This window comes from Paramisgurnus dabryanus, chromosome 18 (assembly GCF_030506205.2).
Source record: "Paramisgurnus dabryanus chromosome 18, PD_genome_1.1, whole genome shotgun sequence".
In the NCBI taxonomy this organism is placed as follows: Eukaryota; Metazoa; Chordata; class Actinopteri; order Cypriniformes; family Cobitidae; genus Paramisgurnus; species Paramisgurnus dabryanus.
In genome coordinates, this window is record NC_133354.1 from 28,454,241 (window position 1) to 28,474,979 (window position 20,739).

General features: G+C 37.2%; 1 protein-coding gene across 5 annotated transcripts in view; it reads right to left on the bottom strand.

Annotated features, from left to right (window-relative positions):
• Nucleotides 1–1,520: 1,520 nt before the first annotated feature.
• The window catches only part of aff4 (AF4/FMR2 family, member 4), a 41,024-nt gene continuing 21,805 nt past the window's right edge, over nucleotides 1,521–20,739 (bottom strand). For 4 of the 5 annotated variants that reach the window (XM_065287559.2, XM_065287557.2, XM_065287562.2 and 1 more), the window contains 18 exons: nucleotides 20,667–20,711; nucleotides 19,082–19,171; nucleotides 18,923–18,953; nucleotides 18,745–18,811; nucleotides 17,375–17,464; nucleotides 16,783–16,930; nucleotides 15,694–16,527; nucleotides 14,390–14,469; nucleotides 12,521–12,734; nucleotides 11,956–12,044; nucleotides 11,529–11,592; nucleotides 9,563–9,589; nucleotides 9,138–9,274; nucleotides 8,955–9,026; nucleotides 7,508–7,601; nucleotides 7,329–7,372; nucleotides 6,858–7,075; nucleotides 1,521–4,409 (listed from right to left, as the gene is read on the bottom strand). In XM_065287559.2, the coding sequence (XP_065143631.1) occupies nucleotides 4,282–4,409; nucleotides 6,858–7,075; nucleotides 7,329–7,372; nucleotides 7,508–7,601; nucleotides 8,955–9,026; nucleotides 9,138–9,274; nucleotides 9,563–9,589; nucleotides 11,529–11,592; nucleotides 11,956–12,044; nucleotides 12,521–12,734; nucleotides 14,390–14,469; nucleotides 15,694–16,527; nucleotides 16,783–16,930; nucleotides 17,375–17,464; nucleotides 18,745–18,811; nucleotides 18,923–18,953; nucleotides 19,082–19,171; nucleotides 20,667–20,711 (2,472 nt within the window). In that variant the 3' untranslated portion in view covers nucleotides 1,521–4,281. The remainder of the gene's footprint in view (nucleotides 4,410–6,857; nucleotides 7,076–7,328; nucleotides 7,373–7,507; nucleotides 7,602–8,954; nucleotides 9,027–9,137; nucleotides 9,275–9,562; nucleotides 9,590–11,528; nucleotides 11,593–11,955; nucleotides 12,045–12,520; nucleotides 12,735–14,389; nucleotides 14,470–15,693; nucleotides 16,528–16,782; nucleotides 16,931–17,374; nucleotides 17,465–18,744; nucleotides 18,812–18,922; nucleotides 18,954–19,081; nucleotides 19,172–20,666; nucleotides 20,712–20,739) is intronic. The other variant, XM_065287560.2, reaches the window with a different exon arrangement.

The following is a 20,739-nucleotide window of genomic DNA, read 5'->3' on the forward strand; positions in this document are numbered from 1 at the left end:
TTTAAAATGACACTAAGACCATGTCCATGGGTTCAAGAATAACAAAATACTGGCCATTTGAAACTAGAAAGTCATCACTTTATTTTGTCCCATTGTTTTCCATTTTGCGGGTGTTAAAACTCCCGTGGTCGTCGTTGTTCAAATTAATTGAAATTTCATTCACTTGTAGTTTAGCAATTAAACTAAATGTCTATTACAATTTGAAGAATGTTTGAAGGAAATCCGAAGGTGCTTGAACCAAACTGACAGCCGTGACACAGTGAGATTGTCATGTAACGTAACCTGAAAGGGTATTGGATAAAGCTTGCGTCTGACCTGTAGCTGTCATTTTGGCTTGGTGGGATGTCAGCCAGCGAGTCCTCTGATTCTGACCTTGTTCTTTTACTACTCAGAGTCTAAAACAAGGAGGGCATATTAAGTGTTCATTGTATTTTCATTTTAACCGAGCAGATGCGCGTTTCACACACAAACACAAACCTCTTCAGTCCAGGGGCACGTTCAATCTCACACCGGTGCGCAACGTTTTGCTACGGTTTCCGGGTTGAACGACATGTTTCCTTGAAACGGTGTGCAACGGAATCCAACAGGTTTTAGAAGCGTTTTCTCTTGTTTGGTGGGTGTGTCAGAAATGTCAGCCCAATCAGCGGCAAGATGTATAAAACCACGCGATAGTAAAGAGACAGCTCTCTCAATGGGTTCAAGTTGGAATGTTGTCTTTCATTCTGGACGGCAAGGTCAGTGACTGTAACATCGAGGGTATTTTACAGTATTAAACACACATTTATAACGATTTCATCTGGCTTCAGAAACATTTAAAAAAGAACACGAAGCATGGCCTCTCAGCTACCGTAGTTGCAACTCTTGCGTCATCACAACAGGGTGTTCAATGCATCACCGTTTCAGTTTGATAGACGTTGTGCAACGTTTTGTCGGGGCTGAACGCAGCCCAGATCACACTGACTGACAGTCAGCGGCAAAAGTGACGCATGCGCTTTTAACTTGTAAACGCATGGTTGTATGGGTAATGTAGTCTCTGCTCTCGGTGGGACGCATTAGGAAGCGTACATTGTGAAGGGTGCTCTGAAAAGCGGCAGCGCAGCCAAAGGATAAAATTAATCCTCTGAGTTTTAAACAGATGTGCAAATGAGCGTTCTGGGCGCATGGAGAGGTGGTGGTACGCTCAAGAGCTATATTTAGAAGTGCCGGTACTGAGTACCGGCGCGTTCCAGCCCACTTAAAGCACTGGTGCCATTGTTTTGTCTCAAGATGCACACCAATAATGTTTTTGTTAGGTAAAATCTACTTTAATGTCCGAAAATAAACTAGGCCTAGACTAATCTAAACCCTTTCTGGGAAACTTTCCCCATATGAAACAGATAATTCATGGAAGTACTAAATAAAATTATTTGTCTTTTTTTGAACTATTAACATTTTGTAGATTGTGCAGTGTTTGTAAATGTGTGACCCCATCTGTATATACAACAACTTGATTCAGTTTGATGCAAAACCAAGAGACAATGTTCTGTAATCATATAGATTTTATTCTCGATACAGCAAAATACAAAGATGATTCAACAGACTCAGAAAATCCATTAGTAATACTTCACAAAAATGTTTAAATTACAAGTTATTACAAGTTTGGATAATCGAGGCTCATAAAGAGTACCTTTTTAAATCATAGCTCATATTGCATCCATAATACGAATATATATATATGTAGATTTCTTTCGTCAATCTCTTCTCAATACTTTTAAAACTAAACTGATCTGAACTATACTGTCTTTGCCAATGATTGTTTTGAGATCATTATAAAAACAAGTACTACATAGATATCTAGACCTGCTCAGCGTAACAAAACGCCTTTCTTGGGAGGTCTCATGGATAAAGTTTATATAGACAACAGCCGTCCTACATCACTTTTGGTTGTTTTTTTAGGATGTTCAGGGAAGGTCATCCCATTTCATCAAAACATACCAACATCATCAGCTGAATAAAAATAAAGTAAATCAGTACAATGATGACAACTTGCGAAAAACAACACCTGTACCGATATTACTAACATACAGTGTTTAGTCGAAAGTGTCAATGACTTAAAAAAAAAAAATATCGGGGCTTACAGTAATGAAAATGTGCATATAATATATTCACATTCTATTTACAATTAATACAAATGTTAAACCGTTGTAAAAATTTACCCTAAAAGAGACTCATTATGTACATTTGTACAGCATATTATTTAAATAGGAACATGCAAGTGTTATTTTTCAATAGGACAAAAGAAAAGCATTTTACCCTGGATAAAGTTATATCATCAAGAAAATTAAAGATGGATTTGAATCGATCTAATCTTCTAATAGCACGGTCATGAAGTCTAGTAGAAAAGATAAAAACATTAAAAGAAATAAAAACAACATACAGGACACGCATCACGACAAATTCATGTGTCAAGAAGCATAAAGGCTATTTGAACGAACCTCTATTCACACGCAGTTGCTTTAAATCATGATTCTAGTACATAAAAAAATCACATTAGTGCATGAATTCATTTACATAAAAGCACAGCTGACAAACCCCCGTCCCATACGATACTAAACCGACTCTGAAAATAATAATAATAATAATAATAATAAAAATAATAATAATAATAATAATAATTCGCAAGGCAGAAGTCCACTACAATTGCAAGCACGTTAGTGATAAATCCAGAACCTCATTATTATTTCATCCGATGATATCATACGAGCACTTGTTTTAGCTACCGCACATCTGCATAGGCGAAAAGAAAACAGTTCATCCCTACGGACAAAACAGGGAGCCAATGAGAAAACAGATTCTAGTGCAAGAGACGACATATTTCCAGCATTTCATAGATTGTGGGTCGATCGTAACCATTTTTCTCTTAATCTTCCTTGTGAAAGCTCTCGAAGTATCAACCAGATTTACTGCGTAGGTTGCCGTACGTGGAGCGATGCGTATGGGTTGCGAGTCAGTCTACGTTAAAATCACATCATGTTTTATGTACACATTGAAACCACTGCTATCGACAGCATTATAAATATATCCTTACGTGACTCGTTTCTTTTAAAAGAACTGCAACACACAGGTGACTATGACACTATAAAGGCAACTTCAAGACTCACATTAAATATTTAAATATGATATTTTCATATACAATAGAAATACGTCTCATCTGTTATTGCAACCCTGTATCCATGCCGAGTGAAAACACAACTTAGAATGAAGCGATCTGTAGTAATCTAAATAAAATCTATATTAGGCTGAACGGGACAGCCGTGGTAAGAAAATACTCCTGCGTTTAACACCAGAAAATCTATGGCGAGAGAGACCGACACCTACACGAGTGCTACATTTTGTATAAAACTCACGGCCTGGGAAACTGCGGTACTGATGTATAGAAAATCCAGCATGATTTTACTGGCTGTTTATTTGCCAATTGGCTTCTGGTAAAACACGACGATGAGAGAAAAGATGCGAGCGAGCCAGGCCGAAAATAAAACACATTAGGAATAATAATAATAATAATAATGCTTTCATATGGTGCTTTACAGCCTTTTGGTCTCGTATGCAACTACGATCAAGAAAAGAAAAACATTTGATAATTTAACACAGTCAATATGACGTTTTGTGCATGTCGTGATTTCCATCTACATGTATTGTACGTACATGCTTGTCTCTTCATATTTCATGTAAAACCCTTTGGCAACCCACACCTCCGCCCTGGGCCATTTGTCCCTCTGTCAAAACCCATAAACTCCCTCACCCTCACGTCAAAACTCTTTAGATGTGTATTTCAAGATACTGTATCACTTAGTTTCCTGTATATTAAATACAAGGCACAATAAAATGATAAAAGGAGATTTTTTAAAGCACCTTTGGTTAAAGGGAGGTACTTTGGTTGAAATAAAAAGCTATAAACTTCCAAATGATTCTTTTTGTTTGCTTACAGATAGAAAATGAAGATATAAAAAAATTAGGGAAAGACCTAAATAAACTACAAGCAAAGTACGAAGATGGCTTTTTGTCTGAAACAAGCCAATGATATGAACCGGACAATGCAGTGTATGAATGTTCTGTTGGCCGTCTCCTCTTCTGAAAATTCATAGGGTTCATCACGGAGGAGCGGGCGCTGAGTGTTTTAATGTTTTGGCAAGCTGGTGTAGAAATGAACACAGTGTCACAGAGATTTCTGAGGCAGATAAAGTGAGTGTTTTGCGTAGGCATAGAGAGGGCTACGGATAAGCACGCGGCCACGGCGGGTGTCTACTGGATGAGCTTGGCGTCAAGTCGCAGCCAGTGCAGGCCTTGCCGTGTGTACCGGACCAGTTCAGTCATACTGCTGGTGTTGAAGATTAGTGGGGTCATAACCTTATCCAGTTCAGCAAAAAACTCTGAGGAAACAAAAAGAAAAAGATGGAAAGGTTAGTCACCACAGCATACAATTGATGGGATCGATTTACTTCCATAGTATTTGTTTTTACTATGAGTAACTGTGTGATTACCATAAACAAATATTTTGTGTTCGACAGAATAAAGAAACTCATACAGGTTTAAAACAAAATGAGGGTTAGGTTATGACAACAAGTATGGGTGAAGTAAGAAGTTAAATAACTTGCTTACCATAAAAGAAATTTAATCAAATTTCTATTTAGAATGTTTAAACATTAAAATACCACATCTCACTATCCTGTTGGTAAAGATTCAATTTCAGTCTTTGTTTTAGGGGGTGCATGATATTGACGAAAAATACGCCATGCAATAATTGCCAAATGATGCACTATGCGATATGATAATGCTTTGGGTTTGTAAAAATCAGTCATAATAATAAAATATTTTTTTAAATGTGTAAGTATTAAAATAATTCATTTATTAGAAACTACTATATTAGAAATATACTGTGATATGCAAATCTGTTTCATTCACAAAAATGTCATTATATGAAGAGTTTGGTTCCAAAACACGATAAACGACATTTAAAAATCAGTATTGTATCATGTCAGTATTAAAAAGTCTATTCTTAATTTTACGCAAAATCCAATATCCACTGTGTATTCTGTCATCTTTTCTCCTTTTTTCCAAACCGTGATAAACGCCAGTCCTCCTTCTTTGCAGAATGCAATAAAGCATCCTAACAACTCACAGCGCACAATCCCACACACAACTTAATTTAACAAACAAAGAAGGCTATAAAATGTAAGAAATAAAATATATTTAATAGTTTTGACAGTTAAAACTGAACTGCTTTAATTGCTGCAATAGTAGTACTAGTACAGCTGTAAGGAATCTGTTTAAGGAGTTATTTTATGTTATTTCTGCAGATTTCTTTTGCAAAATCTATTTGAAATTTTGCAGAACTATTTTAAATGTTTTAAAAAGATCTAAGAGAATGGGAGCTGTGGATATTACAAAACAATAAAATATTTTATAATATAGACCTATAAAATGTATATAATATTATATACTATGTAAAGTGTAATAAAAAAACGGAAGTAAATAGAAGTTCTCCACTAAAAGAATGATCGTAATTTTTAATCGTGATCAAAAGTTTGAGCAAAACAATCGTGATCATCATTTTTCCTGTAATCGTGCAGCCCTAATTTTACTCAAAGCCAACAAAAATTAAGCAGGACCAAAACATTTTACAGCTGATCGCTGTCAAAAAAGTTCAGTGACGACGTCCTAAGTATAATCGCAGCAATGCCAGTGTTCTTAATATGACAAAGTAAGTGTTTTGATTAATGCCATTATTGTTTATTTTTTTTAATCAGTGTATACCACTAGTCAACTAAATGAATATAACATGGCAAAGATGAATGAACATTTATATATTGATTCAATAGATATACACCATTTTGAAAATAAAAATCTGTTTTTATAATAAATCTTTGAAAATGTAATTACAGAATTGAATTTTTAATGTTATTATAACCTAAAGATGCTGTGTGAAAGTTTCTAACAAAAAATAGTGGTTTTCATCTTATCACTTTCTTGGTATAGAAAACACGTTTTACCCAAATTAATCAAAATGGATTTATTGCGTTTTGGAACCAAACTCTTCATATCTTGCAGCCCTGGTTCTCGATTAAAGTAATAAAGTTTTTAACCTTAAAATTTTCACTTAAAGTGAGAAAATTTATGTTTATAAAACTAACATTTTGGCGTTAATATATTTTACACAAGTTGATCCTACTTTGTTTAAATGCTCTTACAGTATTTTGCAGAAACTATACAACTTATTTACTAGATTCAACCTACCTTAATCTTGTAAACAATTACTTTTTACAGTGTATAAATAAAAGTGTTAAAAGTAGGATCAACTTATGTAAAATATATTTTAGTTTTATAAACATAAATGTTCTCACTTTAAGTGAAAATTTTAAGGTTAAAAACTTTACTTTAATTGAAAACCCCTTAAATATTGTAAAAAATAATTTCACTTAAAGTGAGAAAATGCAAGTTGAAAAAACTTTTTTGGCGTTATCAAATAATTTTTTAGATTGATTCAACTTTTATTTTTACAGTGTAATAAGGCTGCATTATTTACAATAGCTGCCTTAAAAGTCTAAAAATCAATTTGCCTATTCTTATCATGTAAAAACATTAAGCACCTGTATGTAGAGGAATAAAAAAAACAATGCTGCATTTTAATACAAAGCTGGCCTTACAAAACAGGCTGCCAAAAAGTTGCACTAAACCAAAATACCACATAACATATTTACTATATCATCATAAGCATTTTGAAAGCTGTCATTGAAAGTCATACGTTTTCAGTATTATTGGTTTTGCAATAAAACCGCAATGAAAAATCAATCAGTCTCACAGCAATGTATTCATTTTACCTTTCTGCTCTTTGGCAACCTGCTCAGCCTGGTCCCACACTTCAGTGGCATAGAGGAAGTTGGAGGTGACCTGCACGTAGCTGGCTGCCATCTGGTGGATACGCTGGGGGATGGTGACCGAGGAGCTGGCGCTCTGACTGGATCCAGTGGAAGAGTAGCTGCCGGCGCTTCCCGGAGAGAGCTTAGGAGAGACCGGAGACGGCATTCCCGCTGTTTTACTGCAGGACAGAGAGAAGTTAAGAGAAAGTTTTACAATCAACAGCTCATATTACTACACGTGACGTGTGAGTAAAGAAATTTACTGCATTCTCTAAAAGTGAAAAAAATTGGAGCAAGGAGCTTTAATTTTGGGAGGGGTTACGCAGGACAAGGTTGTTAAAATAAAAACAATGAATCTGTTGATTGACTATTTAGGACAAAAACGTTTTTGTGATATAAATATTATGTGGTTAAATGGTCATGTGAACTTACTTTGCCACTCCAGGAGACGGAGCTTGGGTATTACTCAACGAATTCTGAAAACGAGAACAACAAGAAACCATGTTATCACATACTAAACAACTACATGTTTTTCATGCTGCACATTTCAGTAAATCATGTAAATCGGTCACTTTATGGTTGGAATTAGAAAGATAAGGAAATTGTGTCACCTTCAAGTGTTCAGTAAGAGTCTTAGAGTATTTCAGTGCGCTTTCTTTTCGTAGTTTGAACAGCCTCAGATAAAGTAAAGCCTGACACCTCAGACTGCAAGAAACACAGACATATCACAGATCACATTTAGCACTGGTCTAACAAATGCATTCAATTATTAAGCATGTGTTAATTATCTAACTATATTCTGTTGAATGCTGTATTCTGATTGGCTGAGAAATGTTCAGTGGGTATGCATTAATTTCAGATAACCGCACACCTAACTTGTCAAATGTCTTAAAAAAAAAGGCACCAGAGCAATTTTTGTGGACACTGTGGTTCAAGAGGAATAATTGACTCCGGTCCTTTGAATTATGTAAGGGATAATCCACGGCTAGCCATGCATTAAAGGGTTTTAATGCACGACGTAGAGGCGAAGAACCACCCGACGCGTAGCGGAGGGTGGTTGTCTCTGCGAAGTGCATTAAAACCCTTTAATGCATGGCTAGCCGTGGATTATTCCGCTTATACCTTGGTTATTTGCCAAGTTAAAGCTGTAATTAATGTTTACAGTGTAATTTTTTAACAGACGGGTAAAAATGACGGTCATTTTCTGAGGTTAAGTTAAGGCTCGCACTCCATCCGCTTTAAATAAAGTAGTGCTGAAATAAAACCTGCACACTTTAAAGAGAGACGCACTTATGTCTCGCTCACTCGCTTACTATCTCTGCAAGTGTAACTGTGTTACTATGGTTACCAATGTTTATAGTAGCATATTAATTTCGAACTGTAATCAAACTGACTGGAACTACCTGTGCATTAAACGGTTTTAATGCACACCTTCCAGCCAATCAGAATCGAGTATTTAAACAGACCATGGTATAATTGAAAATAATGCACACCCATGGTGTAATGGCCCTTTCGCATTATTTTCTTATAATTCAATGGCCCGTCGTCAATTATTCCTTACTTATACCACGGGCCTGATAAATGCTTTATTCTGATTGGTTGAGAAATGTTAAATGGGTGTTGTAACTGTACACAAAAATCACGGTTCGGTGCGTACCTTGGTTTTGAAGCTACGGTTCAGTTCATTTTCGGTACAGTAGGGGGGAAATGCTAACATTACACTGCATTTTTTATTAATTTGTTTACCCTTTTATTAAAATATAATAAATAAAATATTTATAAAATAAAAAAGCCTGGGTTACAGCTCTTCTCTGTCCCGACCAAATTAACTTTTTGCATTGTGACAATGATAAGATTGACGTTAGGTGCAGATGAAAAATCTGATCACGCATTCCGTTATTCTCACCGTTACAGAAAGAGCGTATCATGATTGCGTTTAAGACTACTGACTATAGTAATTACAAATAACATATGTGATAAAGACAATGTAAAATAAAGTGTTAGCTAACATTTTCACATTCTGCATGTTTTATTGCCACAATTTCCTGAGTTACGTACCACAGCACTGCTAGTCGTTTATCTGCAGAGGTAGCGTCTGGAGCCATGTAGCTCTTTAGCTTCATAGTGTACCTACACAACACAAACACACACTTGTATATCAACTCACTGCAAACTGACTTTGTTACACTCAGAAGCAAAGTTGGCATTAAAGACACGTGAAGACCACGCTCATGATCTTACTTGATGAGCTCCACGGTTTCTGCATACATGGGGAAGGGGGACTTGGCCTCCTGTGCACTTTTCTCCAGGGCGTTTCCACATTCAATGAAAGAAACCACAGCATCTAGGTAATACACCGCCTTCTCGAACCTGTCCATCTGCAAAGAAGACAACAGTGTGTTTAAAACGTTTTAACAAAAGATATAAAGAGATTTAAACGCATGCTTTTCAAATAAGGACTTTATTTTTAAATTAAGAAAACTGCACTTGTCATCACAAATATATAGAAAACACAGTGAATAAAACTGATATCAGTCCTTGGTGCAGATTTATGTTATTGCCCAAGTGCTGTAACTGTGTCAAAATTGATTATGCATATTCAATACATCTTATACAAAAATTATGGTAATCATCAGAAAAGGCAAAGAGAATAAATGCATAAAAACCTTTTTGTGTTCAGTTTTGGGTTCCATCTGTTGAATGTTTACAACAAAATATATGTTGCTTTACTTTAGTTTAGGGTTTTGTAAACTCTGTTAATACACCTACAACCTTAAAGACGACACTGTGTGATGCTAATACAATTTCTTTCTTTCTTTTCTTTTAAACATGCCATGCCAGCTTCTACGGCTATATTCATGGCGAGAATAAAGTATAATTAAATAAAGATAGATTAAAAAAGATGTTTAAAATTTATTTCCTTTAGAAATCTTAAAACCATGTTTGGATTCACTGGATTAAAAACCTTTTCAAAAGTATCAACAGAGTAAAAAGGTTTCTCACAGGGTTAAATGTAATACAGTCTAAAAGGATATGTTTAATGGACAATGGATTGAACATTTTGGATGATTTTCTGATACAATTTCTTTATGCTTCATGGCATTTTTGAAAATTCTTTATGTAATGTAAAACAGATTTTTCTTTCAATTTCCATGTAAGATGGAAAGGCATGATGCCTGTTATTTTTCATATTAATTGACAAAATGTTCGATAGTCGAAGAAAAAGTGTGGGCAATACACTTTTATTAAATTGTAACCCATTTATGAGGACAACGCTGTACTATGAATGGCATGTCAAACTAATCGCGACAGTAGTGCATGCGTCACTGAATTAAATGCAAGTTTTGTGCTTTCTTGCTTAAAATTCAGAAAACTTTACAACTATTAAAAGCGTTATGTGCGAGAAGAGAGAGAGAGAGCTTACCAGTTCATTTGATATGTTTCTCCGTCACATTTTGTATAACATGCAGAATTGCAGAATTAGCCACGCCCACTTAAAGGTATATACCTCCATACCGCCCAGCCCTACTGTACATTTCATAATTTTCTCTTTTACTGAGATTTATTTACTACTTTGATGTAAAGCTGCTTTAAAACAATGCAACATTGTAAAAGGCGCTACATAAAAAAAACATTTACTTGACTTTTACATTTAGTTAATATTGTTTTTTACTCCAAACAAGGCCGTCTTTTGGTTTCCTAAAGACGAGTGGAGACGGTGTTCATGGATAACCGCTATGTGATGAGAGGTTTGGCAGTCGATCTGTAGTTAACAGATACTTAACACATTCATTTTACAAAGTAACGTTAGATCAGTGTAGTTTTTGGGTCGCTGTGATTTCACCAAGTAAGATGTGATCCTGCATCAACACTTTTTGTTGATCCTGAATCAACGTTTTAATTAAAGATACCGCAACTTACCCTTAACTCAAACCCTAACCATTTTTAAACCCTCAAATTAGTGTGAAATAATAGTTTTAGGGATCTCTTTTAAAAGCCCCCAACCCAATCCTAAACCTAAATCTAACATACACACTAATCCTAATCCCGCAATGTGATTGGTTAATGAAAATGTTGATCCAGGATCACATCCTACTTGGTAAAATCACGATCACTGTAGTGGTCGATACACTTTAGATATAAAATAAACAAAAGGTAATTTACTTGTTATTTATTTTGTTGTTGTCAGAAATAAACCACTGTGATTCTCTGTGGAAGTTTACAGGAAGTTAAGTTTGTTTCAAGAAAGACGTTTATGTTGTTACTGCTAAGACCGTCTATAAGGCCACTGTCCTGTAGTTTAAACCCTATTCAAACAAACCTTTCTTTCATTTTCAAGTAATTGTGAAGTGTGTGTTTTTATACAAGAGACAGATCTAAACATCAGCTGTAAGCAAGAAGCTCTAAAACAGAAAAAACGGGTTGTCAGATTCTGACTTTATCTTTCAGGAGGTGGATGTAGAAATGATACGAAGTGACACGTGACTTTTAAACAGTACGTTATTAGATCAGCTTCACATGTTATGCAACTTTCAATGGACAACTTACAGAAAAGGTCAAGGGTCCTAGAAATATCACACAGATGATCTGCTGCTGATGTTGAGGACAGAAGTTAGTAAACAAACCACTTACCAGAGCATCTGCGTTGTGTTTCAGTTTCTTCGCTTCTTGAAGGTAGTGATCAGCAGAATGAACCCTGAAATTTAAAATCACGTTCCCAGTTTTTATACACAAACCGACTCTTCCAGCAGCATCAAAACAGAAAACAAAAACTGTAACATCCTAACACAGCATCTTAACCAGGCAGCATGGAAAATTTCTATTATTCATACTAAAAATACCATACAAACACAACAAACTACTAATTACTAATGTTAAAACACAAAGCATCGTGGACCAATAAAATTTCATTGTGGTCGGGGGCACCCGGTCTAAAGAGACTAAAATAGTAACTGAGCTCGGTTAATCGTCACAGAACAGCTGGTTAAGATTAACATGGCAGATTTTATACCTGGTTCGGGCACTGTGTAAAATGTACATCTAAAGAGAGCCTCCGTACCTGTCCTCAAACAGAAGTTTGGATCTTGATTTGGAGCCATCAGAGAGAGACGGTGCCGTGGGAGGATTCTCAACTTTAGAACTTTTCTCCTAAAAAAATGATATTGAGAAGTCAATACATAAACCAGGACTACTTGTAAACATTTACATTAATGCATAGTTGCATATAGTCTAGCAAAAGTTCAAGAAGTGTGCATATAGTCACAAGTCCTTGAGTCACGACTCTATTAATAATAACATCATTTAGCAGACCTTTAGTTCCATATTCCTTCTAGAAAATCATTATCACAGAAAATATTAAAAGACAAAATTGTTTAAAAAAATATTAATATAAAGTAAAACCATTATAGGATCATAAAAGTTTTAATGCTACAAAGATTAGCTACATGTAACATTGTAATACAAATGGTATTTAATAAACAAATCTATACTTAAAATAAAAGTGAACTAGGGGTGTTGGATAATGGCAAAACATTATCTTACAAAATAAAATTTTATAGCGTTATATATTATGGCAAAATAATAAGCTTTCAGTAATACATTTTAATGATAAAAATGAAACGCACCTTGGCATCCCTACGCACAGGTTTGTCATCGCCTTTGCGGTGTTTGGAGCTGGAACTGCTTTTACTGCCGTCTTTGCTGCTGCCGCTGCTGGGTATAGAGGTTGAGGACTGGCTCAAAGTCCGCTTACGACTCGACTGATCAGACCTGGGCGTCCGCTGTAACGTGATGGAGGGAGAGGGTGCAGACTCCTTCTCCTGAGCACGCTTCGATGACCTGGAGAAAAGATCCCAAATATGACGTAAAACAACGGGGCTCAGGAAGACAGATGAGGATATTTGGTCAGAATTGGCTTTCTTTAAAAATTCACCAAGCTGAAGACGAATGCACCAGATTCAAATTGATTGACCCAAGTAAAAATACAGTAACAGGGATACCAGATTTTTCAACATTGAGTTAAGTGCAGTTTATTTTGTTTGATAAGATAACTGCTTATACAAACTAATCACATATTAAAAAATTTAAGCGAGTTTAGTTTAATGTGTTTAATTTTCTGTTTTTCATCCATTATCTTTAAATGCTCCTCCTTAGAGATGATAACAGAGATCAATTTTATGAGTTTATGTATGTTTACAAAAAATCAGATACGTCAACAATTGACCTGTTTGAAATTGAAATTTTAAATGCATCTTAAAGGAATAGTTCACAAAAAAAAAATCATTTGGCCCTTCTAAGGCATAATATGACTTTCCTATTACAGCTGAACACACAGTTATATTAAATAATATCCTGGCTCTTCTTATCTTTGAAATGGCATTAAATAGTAAGCGATCTTTTGAAACCGATCCATCATTAGATAAAGAAAACCATATGACTCTGGCGGGGAAATATAGGTTTTCTGAAGGTACACAACACATTTGTAAAGGAAACGATTCATATTTTGAGCTTATTTAGAAATTGATAAGTTACATTTAAATGTAGACAACCCAATAAGTTCAGTGTGTCCAAAAACTGCAGCACGTCTGTACCAAGCGTGCCGCACAAGCCCTGAAAAGTGAAGCCAAAACGTCTCGATCGCCCCCCAGTGACTGGTCCCAGTATAGGTCATAAACCCCGCCTCCCCATGTTATTCAATGGGACTTGAGACCAACTAAAAAAATTAATTACACTTCAATTATCTTTTTTCCGAAGCAGGTTTCTGTCATTTACTGTAGTTTTTATCACGCTGATGTAAATTCAAATGTTTGTTTTTAAAATAGGTTTGTGTTTAGTTCGTTATTTTATGATATAAAAACGGTGGTGTCACGTCATGATTGACAGCTGTGATATCGTGTGATATGCGCATTCTACGAGAGCGAGGGCGGGGTTTTGACTTCGCGGCTTCCCTTCCTGCTCACTACTGCGCATGACTGGTCCCGAAATCGCTATTGCGCAGACTCAAGACCCAAGATGTCAGCGCCATATCGGGACACTGGCGGCTTTACTTTTCACCAATGGAAGAGAGCGAACAGGCGTCGTCCATCTTTTTTTACAGTCTATGGTCTGTACCCAAGACGATCATTGGTTCTCGTGACCAGCCGTAATATGCGTTTTGATAAAACATGCAGTTTCATCGCAAGAACAAATGATCGACTTGGAGCCGACATGCCGCCATTTTAAATCATACACCTGCATTCAGGCGAGAAAATTACTGGCAAATTTTCATTTTTTGGTGAACTATTCTTTTAAACAGCCTTTAAATGATCAGATAGTTAGAAGGTATTTGAGCATTTTTATGAAAGGTTCGCAGTTTGGTTGTCTTCATTTTCAATTCTCCAACAACCAAAACATGTCTTGTAATGTTTAACACGTAACTACAATATGCAAAACAAAAGTGATACAGCACATTAAACCACTTTTATATGAGATGTGAGAGATATGAATGAACTTACTCTTTACTGCTTGATTTATGTGATGACTTCTCCTCCTGTTTGGATTTCTTACTGTCAGGCTTGACACCATCATCATCATTCTATAGAAACAAGATAAAACTTTTAGGATTAAACTAAGGTAACACTTCAAGGAGGAAGACACCGATCAAAAGTTTCGCTATAATAGTTAAAGCCAATTTATAGTCTTAGGCCCAATTCCATTTCTACCACTTACTCCGAAACTTTCCCCCACCCCTTGGTTTGGCGCGTTTACTAGGGAAGTCCGAATACTTTTTTAGTTGGAGGGGTAGGGGAGGGACAAACAGCCCTTCAGACAAAGATTTTTCAGGACCTCACTTCAAACAAAGGGGTAAGAGATTTTCCGACATGAATGCTCATGCGAGTATAACTCAAGGGAAACTCCCAGTGCTTCAGATTGCCAGTCCACTACAGCGACTGCAAATTGACCTCGGAAAACCAGAACCGGTTGAATAGACTCAGAAAGAAAGCATCTGAGGGGAGTGTGTTGTGCTGCTTTTGGGCTTCCAGGGCCACTTATTAGGCAGTGACTAAACTTATATGACTACAGATAAAGGCCATATGTTTTAAGTTTGTGATAAACATTGCACATACTTTGATGTAGTATGTATGATGTCATATGACGGTGTAGTAGTAGTGTCCCATTTTTTTAAATATATATTTTTTTTAACCGTTCACCTTTTAGTAATAGTTAGGAAAATGATTATTAATACTTTTATTATTTATTATCATCTTTATTACAAATTTTCATCCCAAAACCTAGCGAGTTACCTTGCTGAAGCAGCATTCACACCAAAAAAAGTCTGGTGCAGAAAATGGCATGATCATTTGCTTACTTGTGTTGCCAGATCCTACAAGAAAAATACAGCGAACAAGAAAATTCCAAATTCCAACTTTTTGGGAGCGGCAGCTTCTCACTTTAAAAAGTTTGCTTCATGATTCAAAAGCCATAAACGGTTAAGCGCCACGATATGCAAGTTCAAAAAAGAAGAGGACCTGGCAACACTGCAAGACAATGCCAAGACGATAGTTTATTGCAAAACATAACGCTGTAATATTATTTTGGTCAAAGCGGTGAATGATAGCATGCAAAATGGCAAAATGTTGCTATGGTTACCTCTGTGTCAATCAATCAATCATCTCAGTTTCAGGATTGAGTCTTGATCCATACACACATTTAGAGGATTCACTCCCGCATTTAAATGCAGTTGTCACACTTGAAAATGTGCAGTGTGCACAGAACCACAGCTTTTTAGGTTTTGACCCAGATAAACAATGAAACCAACCTTGTGTTTCCTCTTGCCCTTGCTGGCCACTTTTTCTCCAGGCTGCTTCTGGAAATCCTTTACCTCCACTGGAGAGTCCTGCTCCACTTTCACCTCTGCGTCTTTGTAAAGTCGCCCTGGTACTCTGGACAGCAGATTGAGGTCTATCTGAACCAGGAGTCTGTGCACTTCTGGCTCACTCAATGGGGAAAGCATGTTTGAGAACAGAGCAGATGGTTCCTCTGCAAACGGCTCTCTCGGCGTTTGCGAAGAAGAGCGGGCGCTTTCGTTGCCCTCCGAGTCTGAAGACGACGAGTCGGATTCCACAAACTCGCGGGACTTCTGCGGCATCTTGCTGGGTGCTTTGTTTTTGCGTTTGTCCTGCGCGGGCCGAGGCGAGGAGGTTTTGGGCTCCTTTTTGATGTTGGGTTTGCGGGGACCCTTGTTGGCGGCGCGGGCCCTGTGCGACGGGATCTCGGGCGAGGGTTCGGTCTCCACTTTCAGCCCACCCTTCGGCTCTTCCACAACTGGCGGCTTAACGGGCTTCTTGGGCTGCTTTTTGCCCACTACCCGCCGTCCAACCTGACTTCCGCCTTCACTTTGAGCAGGGGACTTCTGTCGCCCTCGGGAGCTTTCGGAGCTCTTCTGGGGGGGCCGCAGGTCTCGTCCCGTGGCAGGGGTCGTGTCTTTAGAACCCGGCCCGCTGTAGTTCCTGCTCGAGCTGGTCTCTCGTCCTTCTCTCTTATACTTTGTTGGTGTTGTGCTGCTGTTCTCCACCGGAGATGCTGGGGACAACTTGTTGACTTTCTTGAACCAGTTGTCCAACTGCCATTTATTTGCTGTGGGTTGTTCACGCTGTGATGTCGTAGAGGGAAACACACAATGAATATACAACATATTTTTTAAAATCTTGAAATCTGTTTTTAATCACAACCACCACAATATAAATCACAAATAACAAGGATCTTGTTTATATTCATAAGAAAGATCTTTAATTTGTGATTCAATGGCTCACAGTGGGAACTGTGCATACAGATGCCAATGATTTGTGTCACATGACGAGCTTATTTGCATGTGCGTGTGAAGAGCATGGCTGTGCAGGTGAATCACCTCAGGCGAGGCGGCACGAGGAGGTTCGTTGGTCTCGCTATCCGTGGAGCTGCTCTCGCTCTCGCTGTCAGAACCGGAGCTGCTCTCCGAACCGCTGTGACTGCTGGTGTCTTCTCGCTCGGCAGGCTCGCTGTTATTACTGTTGTTACTGTGATTCAAGAAACAAACATTTGGTAAATTTGTTGAATTACTGACAAATCAACTTTGTGTAAACTAAAATGTAAACTATAATTGATAACTTAAGTGTTATTATTCAACAAAATCCCACATGCTCAGTCAACGTATCTCCTTACCACACTCGCCTTACAAGAATCACCAAGCAAATGTAAAGTTTTTGGAGGTTATTGCAATTTCCATTAAATTTGCCTGCATGTTTTGGATATCCTACTGTTGCCATGCAAGCATCAGAGGTGGGGCGGCAGGTAAGGAAAGCTCACGCAATGGCATAAGGCACCCAAAATTAATGCAACCACATCAGACTAAGTCTAAATGCATTTTTCATCAACTAAGAAGGTCCTGTTAACCCCCCACCCAACACATGGCAAGGGTATACTTCAAGGTCATGTGAAATTTAACGTGAAATTAGCTTCACCTTGCAGAGGTGTTTCTGGATGCATTTTTTGCAGGATCTTCTCCATCGCTGTCCTCACTGCTGCTGAGCTTCAGGTCATCTTGGAGCGTGCTGAAATAAAGACAACAGGACATCAGTAAAGCCATTATGTCTGAAGGATAGGTTTCAAAGATTTCCATTTTCTATTAAAGGAATATTCCTAGTTAAACACAATGTAAGAGTTATGGATGCCACGTGTGGCATGTTGTTGATCAGTATTAAAAAGTTCAACTTGTTCCTTGCTTTACAACAAGAAAAGAGCTAAATAATTTCTATTGTTAATTTCCTAACTGACAGCATGTTACAGATGTTGTCTATAAAAATGAACTTCTTATGAACAGTAGGTAGCTTGCTTCTGTCACTAACTTGTATTTATTTAGCTGAATATTCCTATAATAAGGGATGCTGGGGATGCTTTAAGACAGTGTTTCCCAATCCTGGTCCTCGATTTCACAATGTCTCCTGATCTAACTCATCAGCTTGTTAGGGAAAGATTTAACCATTCATGAGTTGAATCAGCTGTTTTAAATAAGGAGACATCTAAAACTTCTGGGAGAGGGTACTCAAAAACCAGGATTGGGAAGCACTGCTTTAAGGGGCTGGAAACACCAAAGCTTTTACGCCCGCGGCTGGCGCATGTTTTCAATTGATATCAATGGAAACTCAGCGTTTTTCAAATAGGCAAGCAGCTAGCCTTTTTTTCTCCGCACTGAAAAACGGCGATCAGCGTTTTTCCGCGCTCAGCGCTGCGCACCGAGAGTTAAAAAAATATTCAACTTTGAGTGAAAGCTCCCCTCGTCAATGTCAGTTCTAACACGGCCGTCCAATTACAGGGGAGGAGGGGCGGGACATTACCACAGCAACCAACCTGCTCACAGCTGAAGTCAGAGCTACCAAAGCGCTCGGCTGAAAAACAGCTGGCATTCAGCGTCCTCAAGCCGTTTTCAGCCGCGTTTAAAAGTTTTGGTGTGTCCAGACTGTAAGAGATGCTGTATTTTCTAAATTTATCTCTGATTGATCTACTGGTTCATGCTTGGTTTTCATTGTTTTAACAGAGAATGTGAAGTGATGTCAAGCTGGGTTTCATGCTGGGAAGGTGCGGCCATGTTGGAAGATTTGTGCTTTGCTAGCGTTATCATTTTGTTTGCGTGAACATTAATATCTTGAAAAGAATATGTGCGGAAGAAAAAATAAAGTGTGCTTTACTGGGACAAACTGTATGCTAACGCCAAACAAGTGCATATAGAGTTTAAATGCTGCAAATCCCTACAAGCTTATGAACAATTTTGCATTTGCTTGGTTCAAGATAGCCTATATTAAAACTGAAAGCACAGTTTCATAACCGCACTCACTTTGACTGTTCGCTTTCGGATGGCTTTGATGGGTGACTGGTGGATGCGCTCTTCCCTGAGATTTTCTCTGCGAGAACAAAACATCATATTATTCACCAGTGCACGACACCGATTCACTATTAAAAGAGGAAGTGACATCACAACAGTGGATGAATTTACAAAGTCATCTCAAACTTACTGTGAGCCCCGAAAGACGGGTGCTGGGCATCCTACAAAAAAAAGACAATAAACACAAATTAAAAAGCCTTATTCATATTAATTTGTCTTTATAATCATTAATGCAGTGTGAGTAAGGTGCTATACTGTCACTATACATAGTGTTTGATGACTGTCTCACCTTAGCAATGGAAAAGGGAAACTTTGAAGGTTCGGCCTTGCAGGGCGTGTGAATGGCTGTTAGTGGAGGAGGCCAGACCTGAGTCATTTCCTGATGGAGAAACATACACATTAATGAGCTTTGGTTTCATAAATGTTGAAGATGTGTGACCCTGGGCCACAGTGTGTCATAAGAGCACGGGCATATTTGTAGCAATAACCATTGTATGGATCAAAATTATAGTTTATAATGCCAAAGAACATTAGGATATTAGGTAAAGATCATGTTCAATGACACTTCCTTCAGTAAATATAGCAAAAAATTTATTTAGCATTAGTAATGTGTCTGGCAAAGGACTTTATTTGGACAACTATAAAAGGCAATGTTCTCAATATTAAAAAATTTTTGCACCCTCAGATTCCAGATTTTTAAATATTTGTAACTCGGCCAAATATTGTCTCATCCTAACAAACCATACATCAATGGAAAGCTTATTTACTCAGATGATGTAAAAATTTCAATTGCAAAAAATTTGACTCTCGTAACTGGTTTTGTGGTCCAGGCTCATGTGTAAACATCAACGCGCATTTAATAGTCATTAAAATGTGAAGCGCTTCTATTTGCATTAGCCTAGGATTGCATGACACTGAAAAACACATGGCCACGTTTGAAATCTCTTAAATTCTGCCTTCGGATGCAGCATTTCAAAGCAGGAAGGCATCAAGGCACCTCTGTCTCCTGAGATACCTTCATGGTCTTGTCCCACAATTCTATGCATGTGTGCGTATTAATGTAAATTTATTGTAAATAAAATTATATTTTTACTTTTTACACCTTTTGATTAAATTTCTAGTGAGACATTAGCATTGCAAGTTTCAAATATAGGATTAGTTATCACAAAAGCACTCTGTTTATATTTCAAACAGAAATCCATTACGCTGCCTATGAAGTCTGTCTGAATGCGAATTTCCAAAGTTGCCTTCATGCCGCCGAAGTCAGCTGCCTTAAGTTTGGACGAAGCCGATAAGTTGCTAAATAATATGATATACGCCGTGATAATGCTTTAAGTTTGTAAAATCAAATTAAAATACAATATACATTAAAAAAAATTATATAACCAACATCATTCTTTTTGTCTTACGGCTATCTGCATCGACCTAAAACGTTGATTATATATAACTTTTTTAAATATTAAAATCATGAAGCTATTGCAAACCATTGCGATATGCACACTTGTGATATTTCAATAACTTTTTATATTTTGTAGTCCTAGCATTAGGATAAATAAATTAACAAAACAGTCATACATTCAAATCAATTAATTTGTTAAAGAGACAGTTCACCCAAAATTGAAACTCATTACATGTGCGCATATTTAAAAACCTTGCATGTCCTTGTGCCAATAATAACACCATAATGTAAAAAGCATGTTATAAGAACATGACGTTCTTGAAAGAGTTGAAGGCAAATATCGATTACACACAGGTATCATATGACTGGCTTCATATAGCTTTAAATACAGAGCACAAAATGACTGCACTTTTCTTCAATTTGGGTGAACTATTTCTTTAATAATGCCAGCAACAAGCAATAAAACTGATCTCACCTTTAAAATCTCATCAACACAGCTTGCATCTCCTCCCATTGAACCCTGCAAGAAGGTACATTTCAAAGACAGG